This window comes from Balaenoptera physalus (assembly GCF_965194825.1).
Source record: "Balaenoptera physalus genome assembly, chromosome: 3".
Classification (NCBI taxonomy): Eukaryota; Metazoa; Chordata; class Mammalia; order Artiodactyla; family Balaenopteridae; genus Balaenoptera; species Balaenoptera physalus.
This window is the reverse complement of record NC_138890.1, coordinates 104,729,238-104,756,931: the sequence shown is the minus strand read 5'-3', so window position 1 is coordinate 104,756,931 and position 27,694 is coordinate 104,729,238. Positions and strand designations below refer to the sequence as shown.

Sequence of the window (27,694 nt, the reverse complement as noted above, 5' to 3'; positions counted from 1 at the left end):
ACTGCGGCCTGCACTTGTGGGTTACCCTTTCAGCCCTGTCTCATTTGCAGTTGTTAGTGTTGCAGGAGAGTTGTCTGACCCCCTAATCCCTAAGAGAGGTAGTACACAAGGCAGAGAGTTTTTGTTGGAGGGAGACTGGGATGGAGTCCCAGCTGGACAGGAGTGGGCCGGAGAAGCCCCTGCCGGACTGTAGTACCTGAGCAGGAGAGGAAGGCAGGAGGGGCTGCAAACAGGGCAGGCGCGCTGGGGGCCCAAGCCCTCCTCCTTCATGATCTGGCCCCATGCTGACCACGTGGAGGACAAACTTAGGGCACTCTCACCAGCCTGATGCTAATGAGAGGCCACGATTTGTAGGGCTTTGAAGAAACAGAGGGGAAGAGGGTTGCTTCAGGATTAGATAATTTTCCTGCCCCTTTCTCTGAAAGAATGGCCCAGCATGGCCACGTCACTGTACAAACAGGGAGAATTGCAAATGAGATTGTGAAGAGCTGTGACACTTCGGGAATTTCTCCCCTCTTCCCAAGGCCACTGCAGACATGCCTGGTTACTTCTAACCTCCCAGAGGTCCACTTCGCCCAATTTATTTTTTGACCAGGATCACACGGCATTCATTGAAGTCCTCCTTTCAAATGTTTTCCTCTAAAATAAAGGAAAGTTTTCAGGAAAGCACTTCAGATAGAGAGGTGAGAACCAAACATGGCCAGCCGCCGGCAAGTGTAGATGTTGGAGAGCCAAACCTATACGCCATAAGACTGTGTACAAAATGTTTATTATCCTAAAACAGCTCACAGTAGATTCGGTAATTATCCCCATTTTACAGCCTGAAATTGACTTGTGATGACATTTTTCAAGATAAAAAATAAAACACTGAAGCCCGTGTGACTTCCTTAGTCAGTGTCTGAGTTTGTCTAAGCCGCTTTAAGCCAGCCTGTGGCAGTGAATGCATAATTCAGGTGAAAACAATAAGAAATCATTTAAAGCCAATGTACATAAAAACAAGTAGCCAACCTGACCCCTATTTTTAGTGCAGAAATATATTCAAGATCAAAGCCATACGTGTTTGCCTGTTTTATTTAATCACATGCCTTTTACCTGGAAGATGTGGGTCTTATGGCATACAAATGAGTGTACAGGGAAGGATTCAGGCATTATGCTGTCCAAATTAAATTTTAAAAGCCAGAAAATTCATCATTCTGACATCTCTTTGCAGATGCAGAATGTGTGTTGAAATATCTCTTGAAATGTGTCTTGTTTACTTGAGGAATACATTTAGCAGATCATATTAATTAGAAATGATATCTGAGTAAAGTCTTTAATAACGTATCTCTTTTTAAACATAAAATCAAAGGGAATGATTTCCCAAGTTGCAAGAATGGGTGTTTCCCCTGATTACCTATAGTTTGGATTTTGAGGTTTTCTTCTTAATAAGTTATATTTTTTTCCTTGAGTTATCAGCATCCATTATTTTTGGCTATATTGCAATCTAGGTTTGCAGATATTATGTATTAAAAAATGGAGAAGTTGGGGAAAATATTTCACAAGAGACATTCTCTACTATTAAGATTTCTTGTAAAGTATTATTGCCATATAAGTTGTAGGAGGTGTGTCCTCTATAAGAATACCTCAGAAGCACAGTTTTAGATACTGAGAACCTATTTAACAGTCCTCCATTTTGAGATTTTTTTGTGAAAGATTTTATATGAACAAGATGATTTTTATAACCCGTGAGTAAAATCTTCCAATTACATCTCTAAAACTATTTTCCGTGGAATTTCAGTATTACCAAAATATATAAATAATGTTAAGTTTACCTTAAACCTCATTGATCTAAATGAACTCCAGTAATAATAGATACAGTTATGCAGTATAGCTTCTAAATGGAAAATTGTCATCATTTTCAAGAGAATGAATGGCTCTAGGGAAATGTACAGCTTAGGAATGACAAAACTGTCATTCAAGCAGAGAACAAAATTGTGGAAATTACAGAGTTGAGCCCTGGGAATCTTCAAATTTGCCTTTAAACAATACCTTCTTCAAACTAGTGGTTACCAGTGGGGAGAGGGAAAGGGGAAAGGCAATATAGTGGTAGAACTATTAGGTATAAAACAGGTAGGAACTAAGAGGTAGGAACTATTAGGTATAAAGTAAGCTACAGGGGTATATTGTACAACACAGGGAATATAGCCAATATTTTATAACAAGTATAAATGGAGTATAATCTTTAAAAATTGTGAATCACTGTATCGTACACCTGTAACTTACATAATATTGTACAACAACTATACCTCAATAAAAAAATAAAAAGAAAAGATAAAAGAAAACAATACCTTCCCTCATGTGGTCCCTAGTGAAACCGTGGTCTCATTAGACGAAGAAGACAGAGCTGGAAAAGCAAGTATGCGTTTCTGAAATTTGTTTGGCCGTAACCTTTTTTGAAGTTTTCTGAGCACCTCAGGATATGCATGTTCCATGGAACCTACTTTGTGAAGCAGTGAGTTAGATTTAGTCATGTAGCCTCTACCCAAACAGAGCTCCAATTTGGCAAGCCAGAAAGTTGCTTTTGCCAACATTTAGATACAAAGAGCTAGTATAAAGCGGTGATGTAATGCATGGTGCATTTAGAAATGTTTGTGTTGAAGCTGAGTTATCTCTTCGCTTGTCTCTTCCAGGTGTTTCATCCCAAACATCTATGCAGCTCTGTTCAGTGCAGCTCTTGTTCCGTTAATGTGCCTCGTGGTAGTACTTGTGGTGTTCATCCATGCCTACCAGGTGAAGCCACAGTGGAAAGCATATGATGATGTCTTCAGAGGAAGAACAAATGCTGCAGGTTTGAAAGAAACTGTATTTGTATTTTAAGTTGGGGACTTTTAATGGAGGGAAAAGATCACTGAATATTCTTTATCAAGAAAAGGAGTGAGGTTCAACTCAGCTTTCAGCTCTGAGGCCATAAGTTAAATTATAGTTCTCCAATTTCTCCTGCTCCTTGGGACTTCCTGACATCTCTCTTTCTTCAGGGCTCTGCAGGTTTTATTGCTGATGCCAGTTTTGTCCCTAAGATATTAATATTCAAGTAAATGACTCACAGCCTTTGGGAGCTGCTTCCCCAAGTGTTCTTCAACTCAAGCAGTAACACCCTGTGTTCAACCTGTGAAATCTGTTCATTTCTTTCAGATTCTGAGACTTCATCACAAACCTCCATAATGCCTGGGAGTGCTGTATTTTGCATGTGGAGTTCTGACTGTGATGACAAATGTTTAAAAACATATGTGACCAGACAGCTTCATAAGTGGCTACACATGTCTGGTTATTTAAGAGTACAGTCTTTCCAGCTCAAATTGGCTCTCACTACAGCTCATTTTTTCCCTTTGAATCATACTTAACACAGGTTTTTATGATGTGTTTCTTTTTCTGTTGTTAGATTAGCGTCTCTTAGGAATTTTTTTAAGGAACAATAACCAAACACCTACATACAGAAAACTCGCTCTGAAATGGTTTGAGTGATATTAGGGAGAATCTAATGAGCTAGGGGTGGGGGGATCCCTCTTGGGCCAAGAGGAAGACTAGTCTTTTCTAAGCTTTTACAAACCTAAAGCCAAATGAATGGAGAAGTTCTTCACTTTTTAAGTGCTTTTCAGAGTTTAAGCAAGATACCATATATGAAGTCCCTAGAATACATAATATAATAATGTCTAATACATTATTAGAGACTCAATAGATATTGTCATTTATAGGCTAATAAAAGGATTCATTCTAATATAAGAAAAGCCTCTAGCTCCTAAACTGTGTCAGGGAAGATGCAAAAAGATTTTCCTTGTTGTGTAAAGAGAAGGGACTCTTTTGTATTAGTCTGTGGGGTAGTTTGTAGGATAGTCGTATCTAGCCAACTCTCCCCTCTTCTCTCTCATTTAGCATGCAATTATTATGTGGGCAGAAATATTATTTAAGGTTATGATTAATCTCAGATTCTTCAGTTAAAAAAGCAATATTCAATATAGAAATCCTGCTTTTTCACGGGGTATAGAATTTATCTAGAAGCTATGCTTTTATTCAACTTGAGATTCATTTTATTAAAATGCATATTCTCTTTTGAAGGAAAAGTTTGTTTCTTTCCCCAAATAACCAAATTTATTTTGTTACGTATATTATATAAAAGTGCCAATGTTTGCATGTTTTCAATAATGATAACATCATACGGGCCTAACCTAACGAGTTAGTCCTTTCATGCCTGAATCACCCCTGTGCCTTTTGGATATGATCCATCACGGTTACAGTAGATAAACAATGCTCTGATTATCTGAAAAACAGCCCTCAAGCATTGAACATAATGCTAAAAGCGCTAGCACACTTCTATCTCAACTAGCGAAACCTCTCTTGCAATGAAATATTAATAGAAGCATTGCTCTTATTGTAGCTTTTCAAATAAAAAAAATTATGGCAGTTCTGATTCCCCTATTCCCACTCAAACTAACAGTCATTATCTCACTTGGACTCTTACAGTGTTTTCCTGATAGGTCACTAGTTCTAATTCTTCTCCAATATCATTTTCTCAGATGTCTATATTTCAACAAAATGGCTCCCCTCACTCTCTAGCTTTACAATCATTCAAAGTCTCTCTCATTGCCCAGAAGAAAGTCCAGGCTTTTTATAACACAAGAGTCTCTATAAGTCCACCCATGGGCTGTCTTTTCATCCCCAAGTTAGTTACCATTCAGCCTGCATTCTGAACATGCCATCAATTTACTCCTCTTACTTGTTCTTTTTTTTAAAATAAATTTTATTTATTTATTATTAATTTATTTTTGGCTGTGTTGGGTCTCCGTTGCTGTGCACAAGCTTTCTCTAGTTGCGATGAGTGGGGGCTACTCTTCGTTGCGGTGCATGGGCTTCTCATTGCAGTGGCTTCTCTTGTTGCATAGCATGGGCTCTAGGCGCACAGGCTTCAGTAGTTGCAGCACACGGGCTCAGTAGTTGTGGCTTGCAGGCTCTAGAGCGCAGGCTCAGTATTTGTGGCACATGGGCTTAGTTGCTCCACGGCATGTGGGATCTTCCCAGACCAGGACTCGAACCCATGTCCCCTGCACTGGCAGGTGGGTTCTCAACCTCTGTGCCACCAGGGAAGCCCCTACTCTTACTCATCCTTAAAATTACCTGATACTGTCATCTTTGCTCATGTAAGGTGCCCTCTATGAACTCCTCATCATCAGTTGATAAAACTCATGTGTTTAGTAAATAATGTGAGAAAATGTGGATGAAAGAGAGGTGGAAGGTGCTTATTACCCTTCCATAATCTTCATTATCTCCCCAAAGCTGTCCTAAATAAACCCATAATCTAAGTAAAAGTGGTGTGCTGAACGAACATAAGTTAATCCCTAGGAAGCCCTTCCAGCAAGACACTGCTCACTCTTTTATAGAAATCTTGGAAGCTCCCAACATGCTACCTCTTCTGTGACGCCTTTGGAATTCCCTCTTTACGGAGCCACACCAAATAAGCATTACTCATTCCTTCTTCTATACTTTTAAAGCACTTTGTTCCTACAGCCATTACAGCACTTAGCACTTATTTCAGAATGAAATGGTGACTTGTTTTGGTGTGTGTGGCTGATTTCCTTAATAAATTATGAATTCCTTGAGGGTAAGGACTATTTATTATTCACCTCTGTATCACCAGAGCCTGGTAGAGTGCTCAGTAGATAGAAGGAGCATAATTAATATTTGTTGACTAAATGAATAAATTAATCATCATCAATGCACCATAAAATCTTATGATTATAGGAATGGATCCCCAAGCTAAATATAGCTTTAAGAAGAAGAGCAAGAAGAAGAGTCATATCATCAGAAGTAGAAATTATAGAATTTATCTCATTGATCTGTTTGTAGGTATCCCTTTAAAAGTTATTATTAGGACTATCATTTTTTCCTTGACTTCTCTGATTCCCAAAACCATGTGTTCAGCTTCGATCTCTAAGCTGATATCTTACATTTTATCTGAAACCTCCTTTAACTCTCTTCCATTTGAACATGTTCCACTTACCTTGAATTCAAATTTTCAAGAAAAAAAATGTCAATCTACTACTCTACCAAGGAGCATTTGATACTCTCTTTGAATCTGTCTGCTAAAATTCCATTGCATTGACCTGAAAAATATCCAGTCAAGAAGAACTGTAAATTCATGTTTTGCCCATTTCCCTGCTCCATATACATAGCAGTTAATGACAAGATATGACAAGAGAAAATTACAAAGAAGATGAATTGTGGATCAGAAAGAGCAGAAACACAAAGTATAAGCTGGGCTACCGTCAAGGACCTGATGTTTTCTGGGTCCACAAGCCTGTGAATGCAGGAGTATCTCAACTGCTGTGGTGGTAAGTTGGGAATTAAAGGTCTCACCCAAGGCCGGTAGACTGGAGCAGTAGCACCTGTAGGAAAGGAACCTGAAAAAGAGCTGCCATAGTAGCTTGGGCTTTGGCTTAGGGATCTGGGAGCCCAAAGAGAAAGCAGAGGAAGCATCTCACCAAGTTCCTGGGCCAAAATCTCTAGAGTTCAGGGTTTATCTGCCATATTCATATGTATATGTCATTATGGGGACAGAAGACCCATGACACCAAACTAGTCCTTTTTGGACAGAAGGGTTAAGTGGAGGCCACCACAAAACCATTAGACAGAATAAGGTAGCCAGAGAGAGAGAGAGAGAGAGAACAAGCAAGGAAGCAAATGCTTTCTACTCAAGATTAGCTGCAATATAAAAGTCCCAAACACTGGAGGAAAACTAACAAAGATAGCCCTTAAAATCAGCAGTCAAAGAGATGAATTTAACACAGAAAAAAATATAAAAATAGAATAAACTATACATAACTTTGTTATGTTATTTAGGCTCCTCAAAAATATAAAGTAGGAATCATCAAACTATGGCCCTGCCAGCCACTCACCTGTTTCCTCATTTTATCTATTTATTTTTTTAACAGTTTCATTGAGATATAGTTTACATGCCATAAAGTTCATCTGTTTAAATTGTACAGTTCATTGGTCTTTATTATATTTATATAGTTGTGTAACTATTGCCATAATCTAATTTTAGAATATTTGCATCATCCCAAAAAAGAAATCCCATACCTGTTAGCAGTCACTCCCCATTCTCCACCTCCCTGAACCCTAGGTAACTACTAATCAGCTTTCTGTCTCTATAGATTTGTCTATTCTGGACATTTCATATAATGGGATTATAGAATAGGTGGTCTTTTATTATGTCTGGCTTCTTTCACTTAACATAGTGGTTTCAGAGTTCATCCATATTATATCATGTATCAGTACTTAGTTATTTTTATTGCCAAATAATATTGCATTGTGTGAACATACTACATTTTGCTTTCCTATTCATCAGTTGATGGACATTTGGGTTGTTTTCACCTTTTGGCTATTATGAAGAACATTCCTATGGTCATTTATATATAAGTTTTTGTATTAACATGTGTTTTCATTTCTCTCGGGTATATGCCTAGAATTGGAATTTCTGGATCATACAGTAGCTCAATGTTTAACATTTTGAGGAACTGCCAAACTGTTTTCCAAAGTAGCTGCAGTGACCTGTTTTTGTAAGTAAAGGTTTTTTTTGACACCCAGCCACACCCATTTGTTTACATATATTCTATGGCTGCTTTCACAATACAGAGTTGAGTATATGTAGCTGCAACAAAAACCATGTGGCCTGAAAAACCTAACATATTTAATATCTGGCCCTTACAGAAAATGGTTGACCATTGACCCCTGACGTAAAGGAAGATGTATCCATTCAAAGCACTTAAACATAAAAAACAAAAATAGATATAAGCAAATAAAATTAAAACAGACCAATATGAAAATGAAAAAATTTCAGTAATCTTGGCAATGAAAAATAATACTAGTTGAAAATTTTAAATATCTTGATATTTGAGATAAAATATAGATGAGACACAGAGAAGAGAGAATTAATTAATTAGAATCCAAAGCTAAATTAATTAGAAATCCAAAGGAATTCATGTGAAAGATACAAAAAAAGAGAAAATATGAAAACAGAGCTAAGAAGTATGAGAATACGTTGCCAGGAGAAAAGAATACAGGGAATGGAGAGAAGTCAATATTTGAAGAGGTAATGTTGAGAATTTTCTAGAATTAAAGAAAGAAATTAACATAACTACCCATAAATATCTACCTTGTTTAAAAATGGGGGGAGAGGGGTAGGGGAATGCTGAAAAGTCTACTATATTAGTAAAGTTCCCACATCTGTATTTTTGAAAACTGGATAGTAAGTACCCTTTCTTTGCTTCTAATATTCTTTATTGTTAGAATAATTGGCACAAACCCCACTCAGGAGTTTGAGTCCACAGTGCAAGCAGTTGCCACTACGTTCTCTAAAAGCCAAAGCTTCAAATGCAACACAGACTAGTACCAAGCCTCTTCTCTTCTTTCCTCTGAGATTCCTGCACTTTTTACACCCCGTGTGTACGTTATACCTGAGAAGGAGGGCAGTTCCAATTACAGTCGGCCCTCTGTATCCCCACGTTCTGCATTTGCAAATTCAACCAGCCATGGGTCGGAAAATATTTGGGAAAAAAAAATTCCAGAAAGTTCCAAAAAGCAAATCTTGAATTTGCCACACACCAGCAACTATTTACATAGCATTTACATTGTGTTTACAACTATTTACATTGTATTAGGTATTATTTTAAGTATTCCAGGGGATGTGCATAGGTTATATGCAAATAGTATGCCATTTTATATAAGGGACTTTGAGCATCCTTGGATTTTGGTATCCTGCAGGGTCCTGGAACTAATCCCCAATGGATACAGAGGGAAGACTGTAGTCTCAAGCAGATCTGGCTTAGTTCTCTACAATTCCAAGCATGCAAAATAGCCCTTTTTCCTAAGGCAGCTGAGATGGTTTATAGTTTAGTTTTATTTTGCCCTGCGTTTTTTAAAATTTATTTTAATTTTTTTTAAATTAATTAATTTATTTATTTTTGGCTGTGTTGGGTCTTCATTGCTGTGCGCGGGCTTTCTCTAGTTGTGGTGAGTGGGGGCTACTCTTCGTTGCGGTGCGCAGCCTTCTCATTGTGGTGGCTTATTTTGTTGTGGAGCACAGGCTCTAGGCATGTCGGCTTCAGTAGTTGTGGCATGCGGGCTCAGTAGTTGTGGTTCTCGGGCTCTAGAGCACAGGCTCAGTAGTTATGGCGGATGGACTTAGTTGCTCTGCGGCGTGTGGGATCTTCCCAGACCAGGGATCGAACCCGTGTCCCCTGCATTGGCAGGCAGATTCATAACCACTGTGCCACCAGGGAAGTCCCCTGCATTTTTATAGTTGGATGAGTATTTTCAGATATTACAGTTGACCCTTGAACAGCACTGATTTGAACTATGCACTTATATGCAGATTTTTTCAATAGATACGTACTAGAGTACTATACCATCCACTGTTGGTTGAATCCTCAGATGCAGAAAATACATATATATTATTATATATATATAACTGTAAAGTTATATGTGGATTTTTGATTGCGAGGGGGTTTGGCACCCCTAACCTTTGCGTTGTTCAAGGCTTAACTGTATTAGATAGTAGCCTGAGAAATATATTCTCAAATAATAAATCAAGAGTTGAAAGTAAATCCCCTTTTATTACAGAAGCACAGTTTCCTAGTTTTCCAAATTATGTTAAATTTTGAGTATTTTTGGTCAAACCTTGTCAAGAGTTTTTTGTTTATTTATAAATTACCTTTAACAATGAGTAAGATGCATTATGAGAAGGAAAGGTCACTTTATAGTTTCCTTATAGCCAAACTGTTTTTTGTTTTTAGTAGCTAGAATGATTATGATTATTTATTTACCTTAGAGTTTTAGGTTTGGAAAACAGATGTGATTAGCTAACACCAGCATCGGCCCTGTTTGAATAACTGAAGAGCTTATATCAGTCAGTTTGTTGGGCTGGAATCTTCCATATTTCTATAGAACTGTTCTCCAAACTATTCACTCTGGTGCAGATTAGATGTGCCTGACAACAGGAGCAATTTTACATCAACACTTGTGTGTTGGTTATGTCTGCTCAGTATCAACCCCTTGACACTCTATATTTTGAGTGACTTCTTCACTCCTGACATCCCTTAATTTCAGAGCTCAAATTTCCACTGAAATCCAAAGGAAAGGGGGAACGGAGGAAGAGCTGCTGGTAAATCAAATACACTCTGTGCTGTAGTCTCCAAAGACAGCCACTGTCAGTCCCTCCCTTTCTGAGCGTGGCTGGGACAGCGATGTCAGCTTTGCTTCCTTCTGTGCCCTTTTTGCTGCTCGACTGCTGTGAACCACATTTTCGAAGGTCGGTGGCTCCTAGTGAAATTCACTGGCCTCCTCCTCCTTCAGTGAAGTGAGTGTGCAGTGAGAATGAGTCAGGATAAAGGTATGTTCCCTGAACTAAATTTTAGTGTTTTAAACAAAGCCTGTAATTTTAGGGTTTGGTTTTGATCTCTGGCAATGATAAGCTTGTCTCTCCTTTTAGGCTCATTAGAATTTACTGACTCTTTTCTGATTCATCAGCCAGTTCTTATGTGAGGAATGATTCATGGATCAGGGAAGGAAAATTAATTTGAATAAAGAGGAAGCAGATTACAAATCCCTTTCTTATAAAAATCCCATGCATATGTTTCAATATGATATATAAAAATGTAAAGGTGGCTAGATCAAGCTAGCCATGTATAACATGAATCTGAGGTATTTGGAATCTCCTGGTACAATAATGGCCGCTTCTCTGATTGGTAATATATTTTAGGATGAATGCTTCCATTTCTTCGGAGTCTCCATGTCTTCATATTTAGAGAACAACAATACTAATGTAAATCAAGATTCCATTGCTATTATGAAAATCATTGGAAACTTGCTCTAATGAATATTATGAAGTATCATCCCTTTCATCCTAAGGTTGACTAACTTCTTTTCTCCTGACATCTTAGAAATTTCAAAAAGAGTTCAGGGAAACTCAATATAAGCCAAAGGAAAAAGAAGAAAAGGAAATAGCTCCTAGTAAATGCAGTACACTCTGTGTTGTGTTCTCCAAAGATGGCCACCATCAATTATTTCCCTCCCTTTACATGTGTGCTTCTCCTCACATACAGCAGTGGAGTCTATTTCCCCTCCCTTTAACTCTTTGGACTTGCTTAGAATAAGATAATCTGATGGAAGTGATACTGCCCCATAATGGGTCTAGCCTTTAAGAAGACTGGCAGTTTCAGCTTCCTTTCTCTTGGAAGCCAGTCACAGTGTAAGAAGTCCAGTTACGGGCTTCCCTGGTGGCGCAGTGGTTGAGAATCTGCCTGCCAATGCAGGGGACACGGGTTCGAGCCCTGGTCTGGGAGGATCCCACATGCCGCGGAGCGACTAGGCCCATGAGCCACAACTACTGAGCCTGCGCGTCTGGAGCCTGTGCTCCGCAACAAGAGAGGACGCGATAGTGAGGGGCCCGCGCACCGTGATGAGGAGTGGCCCCCGCTCGCCACAAGTAGAGAAAGCCATCACACAGAAACGAAGACCCAACACAGCCATAAATAAATAAAAATAAATTAAAAAAAAAAAAGTCCGGTTACTCTGAGACCACCATGATGTTAGAAACTCCAAGCTAGTCATATGGAGTGGCCATGTGAATAGGCATAGTTGTTTCAGGCGTCTGATTCCAGACATGGGAGTAAAAAGCCTTCTTGTAGGTTCTAGCCCGAGTAGACACCACACAGAGCAGAAAACTGCCCAGCCCAGATTGTAAATTATTTTAAGCCACCAAGTTTTGTGGTGCTTTATTATGTAGCAATCAATAGCTGAAACACTCTGGTTCTAGTATCCTTATTATTCTCACATCGAAATTTTAAGTATGTCATTGTCATTTTAAATTCTGTTTTTATTCTTATTTTATTGTGCGGTTTTATTTTAGTTTTTATTGCTTGTGATTTCAAATACATATTACAGAATTCTAAGTGTGTCATTATCATTTTAAATTATACATGGTTTATAAATATAAATGGAAAAACACAATATGATTTTTTTTCCCTAAACCAAAATTGAGGCTTCCACTAAAGCAAAGTAAAAGTAATCTTACCTAGCAACAGTATGTACTTGAATCGGATCCAGAATGACCAATATAACAGGTTTCACATGTCCTTGGCAGTAAGCTGCTTGTTTGCAGTGTACTCCCAGTTCCATTGCTGAAAAGAAAATAAAAAACAATGCCTAGGGACCTAAGGAAAACCCCAGAGCTCCTCACTACACAATGAACAATCTCTTCCACTTGAGCTTAAAAAAATCTTTGTGAGCACAGTTTAGTCTTCCCACGTTTTGTCAGTAGTGCTGGGGAAAATCCGGAATATTTAAAGAAACATTATGGATGCTCATCTTCTGCTTAGGATTATATCTATGACCTCAGTCTTCAAAGAGTCAAATCAGGAATCTCTGAGCCTGAAAGATGATGTGTAGTCATTCAGTGTGTGTTGGTTTTTTTCATTATTGTTTTTGAAAGAATTGGGGATTTGATATTGCTCATTAAAAACTCCTAGAACAATAACATCAGGAATTAGCTTCCTAAGGCTTAGAACATCGAGATAAAAAGTAAAAAAATCAGAGAGTTGAGAGAAAGCTTAAATTTCTGTTTGAACTCCTGATTGACACATGTAACCAATGAAGAAAAGGGACTAGTAATTTGTGGCAGAGCTGGGTCTTTCTAAAACTCAAGTTTCCTGAATGTCTGTACCTCAGTGACTGCCTTTTACCTAGTCTGTTGAAAACTGATGAGACAAGGATGGTTCTCTATTCAGGCTATTTCAGTACTAAACTGTTAAATTCAATTTACATTTGTTTTCTAGGTGGGCAGTGGGCATAGAGCATGGATGTGGTAGGGTTGGGAGAGAGAGTAAAAGGCATGTAAGTGGCAGCTGTGGATGGACTTGGGCCCTGGTGGTGATCATCATTATCCTCATCACCACTACCAATCACCGTATGCCAGACACTGGGCTAAGCATTTCCTATATATTATCTCAATCTTTTACAAGAATCTTGTGAAACAGGTATTTCTATTCCTATAGTGAGACAAGAAAATGAAGGAAATGAGAGGCTTAGGAAAGTGTACAGATTTGCAAAGCCGTTAAATTGTGCAGTTGGGATTAGAACCACAGGTGACTCTGGCCAACACCAATGCTTCACAGTTTACCATTTTGTTATCAAAACTTTCATTGAGAAAAATAACATGTAAACATTAAATTAAACCTAGAGAGCTCTAATTCCATAAAAGGAATTGTTAGATTTCATTCCCGAGAAAGAATTTGAAGTGATCCAGGCTAGCAAATTATTTCTTCATCTTCTGATTTCCAAGAAAGACTGCCCCCTCTCTTTATGGTACTGAAACGTGCCTAGTTTTCCTCACTATTTGCATATGTAGTGCAGGCATAATAATAATAATATATAACTTTATAGCACTGTTTGAAGGATTAAAGGATTAAATGTCAATTCATATAAAGTCTTTAGCACACTCTCTGAAACATAGTAAGCACTCAGTATGCATTGGTATTTTTATTAGCATAACAACTCTTTCAATATGTAATTGGTGCAGAATATACTCAGACTTTGTCCTGTATACTTACTAAATGTCTCTCAAATATGCCTCTCTCTTCCTTTCTTCATGATTATGCCTGATGTATTAATCAGCTCGAGCTGCCATAACAACATGCCATAGACTGCGTGGTTTAAACAATTAAAATTTATACCTCACAGTTCTGGAGGCTGAGAAGTCCCATAATCTGGGTGCTGGCCAATTCGGTTCCCCATGAGAGCCCTCTTCCTGGCTTGCAGACGATCATCTTCTTGCTATGTTCTTACATGGGGGAGAGAGGGAGAGAGAGAGAATGAGGGAGAGAGAGAAAGGGAGAAAGAGAAATGTCTCATGTCTCTCCTTACAAGGACACTAATCCCATCATGAGGGCTCTACCCTCATGACTTAATTAACTCCTTAAGTCCCTATTTCCAAATACCATCACATTGAGGGGTGGGGCTTCAACATATGAATTTGGGGGGGGCCTCAATTCAGTTCATAGCACCTGGGTTATATCCTCCATCATCTCACAACTCTCTTAAACTGATATTCCTTGATTCTTGTCTGTCCCCATTCCACATTGAACATCTAAAAGGTGAAATTGATCACATCATTAATTCATCCAGTAGCAATCCTTAGGGACTTCTCTGGCAGTGCAGTGGTTAGAACTCTGTGCTTCCAGTGCAAGGGACACATGTTCAATCCCTGGTCGGTCGGGGAACGAGGATCCCACATGCTGTGAGGCGTGGCAGAAAAACAAACAAACAAACAAAAAACAATAGCAATCCTTAAACTGTAGGATAAAAGGAAAATTCCAATACTTCCCTGCATAAACTCTCCATATGCACAGCCATACTGAACTAGTGCTGTTGCCTAAGAGTGACATGATGTCTGGTAAGTCTGGACTTAAACAACATAACTGAATTCACTCTCACTTGCTGAGTTCATCATTTATGGTGGTTGGGGAGGAGAAGGAATGGAATTGAAATTAATTTCTTGATACCCATCGTGAATAGGCTTCAGTAGAATGTTAGTGGAAGATGTGGTCAGTATGATATACATTTAAAGCCAGTGTCTAAGAGCATCACAGTGGCATAGCTGCTCAGATTCACTGCACACTCTTTGCCCTTCATCTCTTATTGACATAGTCTTACCATTGCCATGCCAATACCATTGCCATGCCTCAGCTTGACCCAGAGGGTCAGTGAAACTTTCCCCATTGTTTATAATTTTTATGCATAGGCTGAGTTTCCCAAATATTTCCTTGGCAGCTTTTTCCCAAGTTAATTAAAAGTTTACATTTTAACTTTCCTGGCATACTCCACTCTTTCAAAGGACTTTTCCCCCCTTAAATACTTTTTTTAGTTATCTTGGAAAAATTACAGTGAGGTATTACTTTCTACTCTTTTGAAAATTACATGAAACAGTTATTCATATTTATTGCTTTGATCTAAGAGCACATTCAGCTTTTTAATGGGTGACTGAAGTCTTCCATTCAACTCTTAGCTAATGAAAATACAATTTCTGATTTTTTTTAACGTGTCTCTCTCAAATTTGTATTTAGACCATTGCCAAAGAATATATATAAAACTCTACTGAAGAGTAGAAAAATGAGTTTTTCAAGCCTGTTTTATCTTGGAATATTTATGGCATTGAAAACACTATATCCCCACTCAACCTGGTCTGTGAGCCACCTCAATTGGTGTCAACATTGTGATGTTGTGATACTCCATGGTTCTCTGTAATCAGGCAAATCCCAAGTTCTAAGATGTAAATTCCATTTGTGATTTGCAACTTTTTTCATGTATTATTTATTGCCATTCTCATTATTTAGAGATACTTTCAATTTATTATTCAGTGCCTATACAATTCTTTAAAGAATACATAGCCACAAAATAATAGTTTGTTTGATCACAGTTTAATAAATCAACTGGTACAGAATTAAAGAGAAGATCCAGAAATAAAGGAAAATAGCGTTGATAGGTCTAGGGAAATAGGCAGTGGGGACAAGTAATCTGGGGAATTAGCAATTGCATCATAAATTTCTTTAAAAATGTATGGTTGGCACGTCTGTGATCACAATGGTATACTTAATAGTTTATGCATTATAAAACTCAGAAAGTTGAATCGTGAAAAAGGACATTTTTATAAGTTGTTTCCTTTTGGAAGAAAAGGACATCCATATCAAAGGTGAAGTTTGAATTTCGTTGGGCCAGAAGGCAGTAACAAACTTGATCTGATCCTTTTATAAAATGATTCAGTTGCCTTATCATAACCAAAATGGTGGCCTCGTAAACAAATCACATTCCTTACAACCAGTTATAAGAGGCTACTCCTTCCAACTAACAGGATATCAAAATATTTTTGTTCCATCTTGTACTTACTTCAAGGTCATTATGTCCCTGCTTAATAACTTTTCCTATTTTTAAATTTTTGCATTTTGCTTACGCCACCCTTTTCCTATTCATATTACCGTTATTACCATTTCTCATGATATCCTCCCTTCCTCGGTCACCGTTTCCCTCTTCATATCTCTCTCTGCCCTCCTCTCCCAGTTCCTCACTCCTACTGGTCTTTATCTTCACTGTGACCTCCCTCTCTCTGACCTTGTGATTGAACATCCAAGGATATTTTCACTAGCTCCCTTGATTTCCTCACCAACTTGGCTCTCTCCTTAAGCAATTTTGCCAGTCACTGTTCCAGTCTATGTCATGTACTTCTCTTCTTTTTATGAGCCAATTAATGCTACTCTGTAATAGATACAAATTTAGTCTAAGTAATCTTAACTGAGCCATCTCTGCTTCTCAGTAATCCTTTGGATTATTTTTAATTGATTCTTTGGCAGTCTTTGAAACAGATTGCCCATAAGTCTTATACTTAATACCTTCTAGTCTCACTCTCTATATAAGATGTGAAAACAACCTGATGTTCTCTCACTCAACTATCCTTGTATTATCTGATCAATTCTTTTTTTTTCCTCCCTTCTTTGCCATTTTTCCTTCCATTTTAGGAAGGGAGTAAATAACTCATTCTCACCAAAGCCAACCCTCCCAATTGTGCTCTTCATCTGTTTTTCCTTTTTTGGAACTTGTTTCATTGAATTTTCCACAATTGCCTTACATCTTAAACATCTCTCTATTCTGGGTCTTTCCTCTCCATCTAAAAACATGCATCACTTTTCAGTGCCTGAAAGAACTTACTCATAATGCTGCTGCTTTATCAAGTTACCTCCTTGCCTGTCTCCTTCACCAACAAACGTCTTGTAGAGTAGTCGTTATGAGCTGTCTATACTCATCACCTTATGTTCACTGCTAAGCCTTGAGAGTACCTTGCTTATTCTCTTCCATTCATCACTTATAACCTTGGACACCAAATCTACTGACCACTTTTCTCATGTCCTTATCCTTAAACTCGTCTGTGTAAATCGATAACTTCCCTTCCTTGAATAGTCTATCTCCCTTGATTTTCATGATGCTCTCTTTTTTATTTTCCTGTTAAATCCCAGGCCATGACTCATTCTTTTTGTGACTCATAACTCTAGAGTGTACGTGTTTTCCAGGGATTGCCTTTGCCTTTTTCACATCACAGTAGTAATTTTCAAATCTGTCAACTTGAGCTCAACTTGTCTTCCCATCTTCTTTTCTGTCCTCTTCCTGGGAATAATAACTTGTCCTCAGGAAGTACAAAACTTGTCAACAACTTGCCTGCCCCAATTGCTCTGATCTCTGTGTTACTCATTCTCCCTCTTCCTTCTCTTCTTCCTCTTAATCCTTTTCTCATTTTCCTAATTTTGATGCCACTGTAATTTCTTTTACTCCACACTCCGAGACTTTCAGGTCAGTAGTTGTCAAAACTGATCATCAAAATCACACTTTCACAAATGATTGTTTGATGAGTCTCTCTAGAGGCTCAGTGAATTGGAACCTCCAGAGATGAAGTCCCAATATCTGTATAATTTTTAAAGTTTCTCACTGTTTTCTGATTTGGGGGTACTTCACCTTTAGATTCTCTCTAATATTTTTGTGTCCGTCCCCTTCTTTCCATTGTGGGAGTCCCTCCTCCGCCACTGCCCCAAGGCCTTCAGTATGTCTCACGTTGAGCACTGCAACAGTTACCTAACCGGAATCCCTGCCGCCAGCGCTCTCTCCACCAATCTGTTTACTTTCCTGTGAGATTAGGGAAATTTCTGTTTTGATTGGGCCACACATCTTCTCGGAAATTTTAAATGTCTCTCCATTTCCTGTAAAATAATTCTGTACTGCTTAACCTGGTCCTCAAGGTCCCTTCATGACCTCTTGCTACAAATATTCTTCTCACTATTTGCCTTCATGGACCTTTCACGCCAATCAAAAGGGATATTTTACACTAATTTATGCATTTGCCTTTTTGCCTCTCTTTCCACTACCTTGAGCTCAAAGTCCACATGTTCAAATATGGCTTATCTTTAAGTCCCAGTTGAAATGCCAGTGGCCTCTCCGATACCATCAATGGTAAGTAACTGCTCCTTTCCCTGAATTTTTGTATAACTTGATCCCTCTTTTCTAATATTGATCTTCTACCTTTTATTATAGTGGATATATATATTATATATATATATATAAAATATTTAAAAGAAGACCCATATGTAATTCATCCTTTTACCTGTCACATTTTATCAAATACATTTTTGAATCTTAAATAAATATATATTTCTTGAATAATAAGCAATAGCTGAAGTTTATATAAAACTGTTCTAAGTATTCTGCATTTTAACCATTAAATCCTAACTGAATTCAGTATTCTGTATTTAGGAGGTACTATTGTTATTCTCATTGTACAGATGAGGAAATTGTGCATCAGAGCAGTCAAGTAACTCACCAAGGTCACACAGCTCGTAAATGGCCCTCAAGTAATCTGGCTCCAGAGTCCATGCTCATAACCACTCTAGTATTCTGCCTTCTGATGAATAAATCCCACTCAGTCAACCTCAGCACATGCTTTTTATTTTTCATTTATTTATTTATATATTTATTTATTTTTGCCTGCGTTGGGTCCTTGTTGCTGCACGCAGGCTTTCTAGTTGCAGCAAGCGGGGGCTACTCTTTGCTGTGGTATGCGGGCTTCTCATTGAGGTGGCTTCTCTTTGTTGCAGAGCAGGGGCCCTAGGCTCACGGGCTTCAGTAATTGTGGCACATGGGCTTAGTTGCTCTGTGGCATGTGGGATCTTCCCAGACCAGGCCTGGGACCCGTGTCCCCTGCATTGGCAGGCAGATTCTTAACCACTGGGCCACCAGTGAAGTCCCAGTGCATGCTTTTTAAAAAAGTTTATTTGACTGACTGCCCATATTCAAAACAGATCTTTTTCTTTCATTTGAATTTAACAGAAGGAAATTAGAAAACTTAGTATAAATAACCTTCAGGAAAGCAAATGATGTGATTTATAATTAGGATACATCAACTTCAAGAAAGAAGTAGAAATTAGGTCGTAGGAAACACTAAAAGTATTGAAGAGCAATTTGACGCTCTATTGTACAGTTTTATAAAGACAGTATAAATCCATGTGGTTGTAAATTAACAAGTAATTGAAATGAACAATAGTTGATACTTACACTCATTTAATTTTATGGTTTCCACTAAGTGTGGTGATTTCCCTCTCTCCATCATTTTCCCACTAATGCCAGAGTCTTTGCAAATAAACACTTAATCTATGGTTATAGTAAAGCTGCTTTGCCACCATGAAAAAAATTGTTTTTTACAAATGTGGCTCACAAACTTTGTGACAGAATAAACTTCACCTGGTTTAAAAAAAAAAAAAACAGGACAGAAACAAACAAATGAAAAATACAGCAGGATCTGTCTAACCTATTAAAGATGGAATTGAATAGTAAAAATAGCTCCATGTTGGGGGCTTGGGAAGCAAGGAAGGGAGGGAGGGAAGAAGGAAGGAAGGAAGGAAGGGAGGAAGGAAGGAGGGGAAAAGGGAGGGGGGAGGGAGGAAGGAAGGAGTGGAAACATAAGCTAATTTGATTATGGGGAGGTAGGGAGGGAGGGGAGGAAGGAATGAAGGAGGGAAGGAGGGAGGGAGGAAGGAAGAGTGGAAACATAGTTTTGAGCCTGAGGCAAAAATAAGCTGTAGTATCTACCTTTTATTTGCTACTAACATCTGACACTTGTGAAACAGTGTAACCATTAACAATTTTAATTCCACATGAAAGAGGAGAAAAAGAGTTGGAATTAAAATCTTACAGATTTTAAGGTCTACACATGACACTGACAAACAAATACAGAAAGAAAATTTTAAAGTTTATCATTGGGTCCAAATCACTTTGATAAAATTACTTTGATCACTAATATAGAAATATTGTACATGTAGATGTTTTTTTGGACAGCCTCCTTCTCCCTAGATCATACACATGCCATTAAATCTGGGGATTACCTTTCTTTCTTATTAGCACAATGGTTTCTCTTTCTTTTCTCTGTAAGGGCTTGATCCAAGGTTGTTAGTAAGAATGAGCAATAAAATATTAGTTCATTTCCATATGCATAGACCTTCCTGGCACAACTGTTACTGTGCCATTATTTAATGGTTAACGATAAGCTTTTATATAACACAGGTATTATACCACTTTATGGTCTGTTCTTGTATATTCCTGAAAACAGCTCTCTATGTGGGTTTGGTACTAGTTTTCTGTATTTGCAGATGTAGTTATTTAACAACAGAGGGTAAGCAATATCCCCAAAGCTTTTGAGAAATACATAACATTATTTTTAAGACAAGACAATGCCCTGATAATCTGATACCAGAATGTCTTTTGGGAGAAGAGATGCAATTAATCACATTGACAGAGAGGAACCAAAAGATTTCATTCAGTTAGACTTTTTAGAATAGTGGCATGGCAAAGGAAATTAAAATAAAATAAAATTTTAAATTGGTGTTACAGTTTTGTAATGTGAGGGCTAGAGAACCAAATTAAAGAAAGGAAATACTCATTGAGGTCAGCTGGCATTTATCCAGATTGAGGGTCTCTACCAGGAAACAGTTCTGGGAACTGACATATTTAAAACACTGTAAAAATATTTTCTTGAACATATAGAGTTATTTTTAGTGTTAATTTTTCTGAGACATTGTGTCAGAATTGATTCAAGACTTCAGTGTTGAATTTGAGCCTATTAAATGGTAATGACTGCTCTGTGATGTACTATCAAACTATCTTTAAACATAACTGGCTAGTCATGGCCAAATACATAGCAACCTGATTCCCAAAATTATGAGACCATCTAGTAAGATTTAAAATATAGATATAGCAGGTTGAAAGATGCATTGTATGTTTTCATTGTGTTATGAAAGCAGAGTGTGTTGGGAATTGCTGTTAGGTGCCTGAGCATGCCTGGAGATGACTGTCCTGAACTCCTTAATGGCTAATTAACTGGAAATGTAGTTAGGAAGCTAAGTTAAGCCAGTCTTCGATTGTTGGTTGGCTGACTTCATGGTTGTTTTAGAACTCTGATCTTCTAAAAACGTTTGTCATAATGTGATTTTATAAAACATTTCTGAAGAGTGTAGAAAATTACTATGTTGGCTATGAAACCAAATGGTAATTCTCCTTCCCATAGTTTCAAGACATTTTTCCTCACAAGAAAAAAACAGATCGTTTAACCTTTTCCTTAAGAATCACAGACCTATCTGATCCCCGTCAGTAGGATATTCTCTGGCAACTTTGAAGTACACGGTTCAAATGGTATTACTCTAATAACAGTGCGTGCAAGGTCCGTGTGGGTAGGTCTCATCTAAGTTGATTATTCTCCTTGGATTCAAAATTATAGCCTGCAAATTGAAAATTATACGTAGTTTTTGCAAGGCGAGACCATAATTCTAGGCTTGTGCCATTTTGTTTCAATCCCAATAAATCACCCTCAAAGTAGGCCTGACACTCAACTGTCTTGTAGCATCCAGGAGAGCCTCAAGTCAGCCACTGACAAAGTGCTGCTATTTACGGTCCCAGCAGTCTTGAGACGCCTCCGAAAATTTGCTCACATTCCTCCTCTTTACCCCTGAAAATATACTCTAGGCCAGTACTGATTCTCTGCTCTGCCTGCAGATCTAACGTGTCACCTGTACAGATCCCTCCAAATTAGGCTTGCCTCCTTCCTATAGCAGGAAGGGTCAGGGTAAATCCATGTCAGAACATGGTAGCTATAGGCCCCCCATGATAGTTACGTGTACTCTATCTACCTTATGTCTGAGAGATCCTACTAGCTACTTAAATTACCTTTTAGAGCAGAGGTTTACACATTGTGGGTCACAATACATTGGTGAGTCTCATTGCCAGCATTTTAAAGTGGAGTGGGATGAAACAGGATGGGATGGGATGGGATGGGAGGGGATGGGAGAGAATAGACTAGAATAGAATAGAGTAGAATAGAATAAAGTATCAAAGGGAGACAGAGGGGAATAGAGGATATGGAGAGGTCCATTTTAAATAGGTTGGTCAGGAAGTTTTCAGTGACAGTTTGGATGTGATGGAACTTCGAGTCTGCACATTGAAAGCAACCCTCCTCTCTGTGTGATCTTCATATTACATCAGGATAAACGGAAGGGTTCTGACACCAAATAAGTTTGGAAAATCCAGGTACAAAAAAGTTAAACATGTTTATTACATGATTTTTTGGCCTTTTAAAGATACAAGAGAGGGCTATCTATAGCCATATGCTGTTTCTGTAACTTGACTAAAGTCACGATGGTGATGAGGGTGAGGATGATGGGATGAGGGTGAAGATGACAGGAGGTAAAGCTTTTTGAGCACGTGCTTTGTGCCAGGCTCTGTGCTGACTGCTTTCTGTGCGTGGTTCTTTCTCCCTCCCCCCATTTGGTGCAGTGTATGAGGAAAAATGAGTCATGGGGTAAATCCATTTGGATGGTGGTACTTGTACTCAGAAGGAAGAGAGAGTTTGAGAGGAAGGATAGCAAGTTTAGCTTAGAATGAACTGAATTTGAGATGCTTTGTGGATCTCCAGACCTGGAGGTCTAGAACTCAGGAGAGATGGAGATGCATATTTGGATATTGTTGGCCTAAAATGCTCATTGAAAGAAGGTGACGCTAGAGATTATGAGTTTGATAAGGATGGCTAAATAAAGTGAAGAGCCTGACACATCATCCAGGTGACATACACAGAGTCTAGCCTGCTGCAACAAACGTTTGCAACTGTGTCTGGACACCAGGGCCACAGGACTGAGAGTGGGTTCCCTGTTGTCCAGATGGTTCTCAAGAGCTCTTTTGGGAATGTGTTGAAGTACTGAGGCAAGGAGGAAATTCTAAAACTAGAACCAAGTATAGGACCAGTGACCCAAGGTTAGGAATGCAAACTACCCAGATGAAGTATGGAGTGTTTCTGTGAACAATTGACAAATCCAGTCCATAAGTTTGTTGTTATCTGTTCCAGCCACAGTATCCTAATGCTGATTTGGCAGTTCTGTGAAACATGTGCCTTGTTCTCTTCTACAACATTAGGTTTATTTGCTGAGAATACCGGTGGGTGACTATACATTGTGTATTAACCCTTGTTAAGAAAGCTCAAGAACGCATTTAATATTTTCTCACCAGGAAATGGATCAGATCAATGAAACTTCTTGGCCTTCAAGTATCTGCTCATTTCAGAATGAAGGCCCGTATTTTAGAAATAAGACCTTTTGATGCCTTTTTTTAATTACCTTTTTTTTCTAATTAAAAAATAATGCATGCTTATTGTTGGACATAGACCCATAAATATCTTAGATCCACATTATTTCGCAGTTGTGTTCCTTGTTTTACGTTGATGAGTTTTAGTAGCACATCCACATTGTTAGAATCAGGTCAGTGAGGTAAAATTAAAACAAGTACTTTAGAAGATTGTAAACACAGAATAAATTTCAGCTTCTTGTAAATGAGGTGTGATTTCTATAATAAAGCCATTATTGTTGTCACTGGTGCATAGCATTAAAGCCAAGACTGCAGTTACAAAGAAAAGACATAATATAGAACCATACTTCCTTTAAAAATGGCAATTCATTGAAATCATATTTTCCACTAAAAAGTAAAGAGATTTTATGTATTCTCAATGGAATCTACTAACTCCCATAAGTAGACTTTACTAATGATAGTAGTACTAAATAACAAATCTACTTGTTGGGTTTTTTTGGTTTTTGTTTTTTGGGGTTTTTTTTAATACTTTCCACAAGTAATTTCTTTCACTAAAACCTTTTCAGATTACTTTGTTTTTCACATTAGTGACCCTTGCTAATGTAAGTATTTTAAGTACTTTGAGGATTGATTGTTTTCTCCCTCGTTGTGGAACTTCATCTTGACACAAGCCTATCTTTTTAGCATGTAGTAAAATATACGTAACATAAAATTTACCATTCTAACTATTTTTATGTGTACAATTCAGTGGCAATAAATACATTCACAATGTTGTGCAACCATCACCACCATCTATTTTCAGAACTTTTTCATCATCCCAAACATAAACTCTGTACCCATTAAGCAATAACTCCCTCTTTTCCCCCTCCCAGCTCCTGGTAACCTCTATTCTACTTTCTGCCTCTGAATTTGCCTATTCTAGGCACCTCATGTAAGTGGAATAATACAATATTTGTCCTTTTGTGTCTGGCTTATTTTACTTAACATAATGTTTTCAAGGTTTATCCATGTTGTAGCATATGTCAGAATTTCATTCCTTGTTAAGGCTGAGCAATATTCCATTGTATGTGTACATTGTATTTTGTTTATCCTTTCATCTGTTGAGGGACATTTGGGTTGTTTCCACCTTTGGGATACTGTGAATGATGCTGCCACGAGCATTGATGTACAGATCTCTGAGTCCCTGGTTTTAATTATTTTGAGCATATACCTAGAAGCGAAATTTCTAGATTATGTGGTAATTCTATGTTTAACTTTTTGAGGTACCACCAAACCGTTTTCCACAAGAGCCACACCATTTTACATTCTTACCAGCAAGGCACAAGGGTTCCAATTTCTCCACATCTTTGCCAACATTTGTAACTTTCTCGTTTTTTGACAACAGCTATCCTAGTGGGTACAAACAGTATCTCATTGTGGGTTTGATTTGCATTTCCCTAGTGACTAGTGATGTTGGTCATCTTTGCCTATGCTCAATGGCCATTTGTATATCTTGGGAGAAACGTCTGTTCAAGTCCATTGCCCATTTTTGAATTGGGTTGTTTGTTTTTTGTTGACTTCGAGGGGTTCCTTGTATATTCTGGATAGCACAGTCTTTATATAGATACCCTTATTCCATGGGTCCAATACTGTGTTTTTAGGGTTCCCTTTTATCGGGAACATCGAAATGATTCTGTTTTCTATTAACTAATTCACTCCTAAACATATATTTCTAACATTACCTATTATAAATGCCTGCTTCAGTAAGCAGTGACTTATATAGCCAACAGAAAAGTTACTAGTATTTCACCAAAAGTGAAGTATCAGCTTAGGAAATATGTAACTAAATGATTTTCATTAAAAGAACATTAATTTTCAATTTGCCAAGAGGATTTCATAGTAGCTTTTAAACAACAGCATGCTGCTCCCCACTTTCACCACCATCACCCACTCTCACGCCCCTTCTCCCTTTGGTCATTGTTACTCTAGGCCCCAGAGGTGAACGGCACCTCCTTTAGGTTAACCATGAAGCTGATGAGGCATACGTTTTAGGGCCTGTTACTTGCATGGGCCTCTTCGAAGATCTTCTACCTAATTATGCTTTTGAAATTTTTAGTTTTTAAAGAAGCCTTTCCAAGTTTTATAAAAGTTCAGGCCCACAAAATCCGGATGTACCTCTGGATATGTTTCTTCCATCTGAAATCATGTCTTAGTTCTTGTTGCACTGCTGGAAAACCAGCCTGGGGTCTATGGTGCAGTATACTGAGTTATTTATGACTGGCTTTCTTTCCTTGCAGTTTCTGATCTGGGTTGCCAAACTACCACACTTTTCTGCAGAGTTACAGAAAAACATGAGCCCTGGGTGTTCCTAGTCAGCCCCGGTATGCTCTTTTGGCTTCCGCATGGAGCTTTGTCAGCACACAGCGCTTGTCTGGCTCTAGGCACTCACAGGAACATGCAGGCCAAATTTTGAAAATTTGGTTCCTAGCTGTTCATGCAAAATATGCATGTCCTTTTATACTGTACACAGAGCCATAAATAGAATTTTGTACTTGCACAGTGAGAGCAAAGAATGCAATTGCCAGACTAATACCTAATCTCTGAAAACTTTCATGAGCATAGCTTAGGCAATTTCCTAAATATTAGGGTATCTTGTCAGAAGTAAAAAAGAGCCTTCTGGCCCTTTATCAAATTGTATGATTTCATTAAACAAGAATGATGTTTTTAAAAAAAACTAAGTAAATCTTAATATATTCGCTCCTGTCCTGTGGTAAGGCATCGATGACACAGGAACTATTCATCTGCATAAACTGTGTCTTATATTATTCTTATTTTCTCTGTGCAGTTGTAATAACTTAGACAATTGACATTTTTTCTAAAAAGGGGATATCTGACAAGATATCAGTGTGGTCTCCTTCGAAAGCCTTTTTTCTTCTCAAAAAAAAAAAAATGCTCAGATTCCCTCTTCCTTTCTTTCTTCCCTTTCTTTTCCCTTCCAGAACAATTCCATCCTAAAGCCATTAGTTTGACAGAGCCAGGTATGCATCCAGTGGAAGGTGTCAAGCAGGGAGTATCACAGCCAGTCATTGTGAGGGGGCATCCGTGTGAAGGGTCGAGTGTACTCACGAGGCTCCTAAGAACCTGAGTGGATTTGGGAGGCCGTCTGTGCAAGGCAGGGACAACAGCAATGGGAGATTGGTTACAATCAAATAGAGTTGATCAAATAGGTAAATATTTTAAGAATAATGAGAAATACATTTCTTGCCAACAGAGAAGGAAGTTACAAATACAGAAAAAGAGACAATTACAATTAACCTTGTGGCATTGGATTGGAATTGGAAATATTGGTATACACTAATGATTTTCATTGTACAGAGATAGACGTAGAAATCTAGATGGAAATGAGTGTGTGTGCAGGTGTGTGCAGACAGCTATTCCCCAGCTCTGTCTACTGGGAGGACGTAGGAGCAGCAGCACCCCAATAGCAATGACCAGACCCAGCCCCAGATCTTGGTTTCTGAACGCCATTCTGCCCTAAAGGAAACCAGGACTGGGGCAGGGAAAGTACAAGATGAGGTTGAAACATCTTGTTGGGCCAAAACAGAATGATGAGGACATAACAGAAGTCACAGAAACCATCTTGAAGGGGTTCCCATTAATCAGACTTAGGACAATTTGAGCATCAAAATAAATGGTAGTAATAGATGATAACCCATTACTTGAGAATATATGAGTCCATATTATGAAAATAAATAAATGAACCAATCAGGTATTTGATAAGTGAAAGGATATTTACCTAGTTTCAAAGTAATGCCATGCAAGATACATACTAATTACAAAGGGAAAAAGACTAACTTTACGGTAGAGAATTCATGCAGCCACTACCTTAATCAAATGACCAAAATGAACATCCTAGGTAATGGGACAAATTGAAATCTTGTGCCAACCAATAGAATGTTATGAAAAGAACCCAGGATCACTTCTGTGATTTCTGGCAAAGCTTATAATCTAAATCATGGGAAAATATCAAACTCAAATTTAAGGGCACTCTACAAGACAAACTGGCTGGTAATCTTCAAAAATGCCAGAGTCACAAAAGCCAACGACACTCAAAGGAGCCATTTTATTTTTATTTATTTATTTTTTTAACATTTTTATTGGAGTATAATTGCTTTACAATGGTGTGTTAGTTTCTGCTTTATAACAAAATGAATCAGTTATACATATACATATGTTCCCATATCTCTTCCCTCTTGCGTCTCCCTCCCTCCCACCCTCCCTATCCCACCCCTCTAGGCGGTCACAAACCACTGAGCTGATCTCCCTGTGCTATGTGGCTGCTTCCCACTAGCTATCTATTTTACGTTTGGTAGTGTATATATGTCCATGCCACTCTCTCACTTTCTCACAGCTTACCCTTCCCCCTCCCCATATCCTCAAGTCCATTCTCTAGTAGGTCTGTGTCTTTATTCCC

At 38.2% G+C, this 27,694-nt stretch overlaps 2 protein-coding genes across 17 annotated transcripts in view; one reads left to right on the top strand and one right to left on the bottom strand.

The window, feature by feature from the left end:
• The window catches only part of LOC309659001 (uncharacterized protein), a 64,698-nt gene extending 62,037 nt beyond the window's left edge, over positions 1-2,661 (bottom strand). For 8 of the 16 annotated variants that reach the window (XR_014262475.1, XR_014262476.1, XR_014262477.1 and 5 more), the window contains exon 1: positions 2,328-2,661. The gene's annotated coding sequence lies outside the window, so the exon portion shown is untranslated. The other 8 variants (XR_014262481.1, XR_014262482.1, XR_014262483.1 and 5 more) reach the window with 1 other exon arrangement.
• ADGRV1 (adhesion G protein-coupled receptor V1) overlaps positions 1-27,694 on the top strand; it is a 560,219-nt gene that overhangs the window by 460,320 nt on the left and 72,205 nt on the right. The window contains exon 87 of the mRNA XM_082458333.1: positions 2,670-2,827. Within this exon, the coding sequence (XP_082314459.1) occupies positions 2,670-2,827 (158 nt within the window). The remainder of the gene's footprint in view (positions 1-2,669; positions 2,828-27,694) is intronic.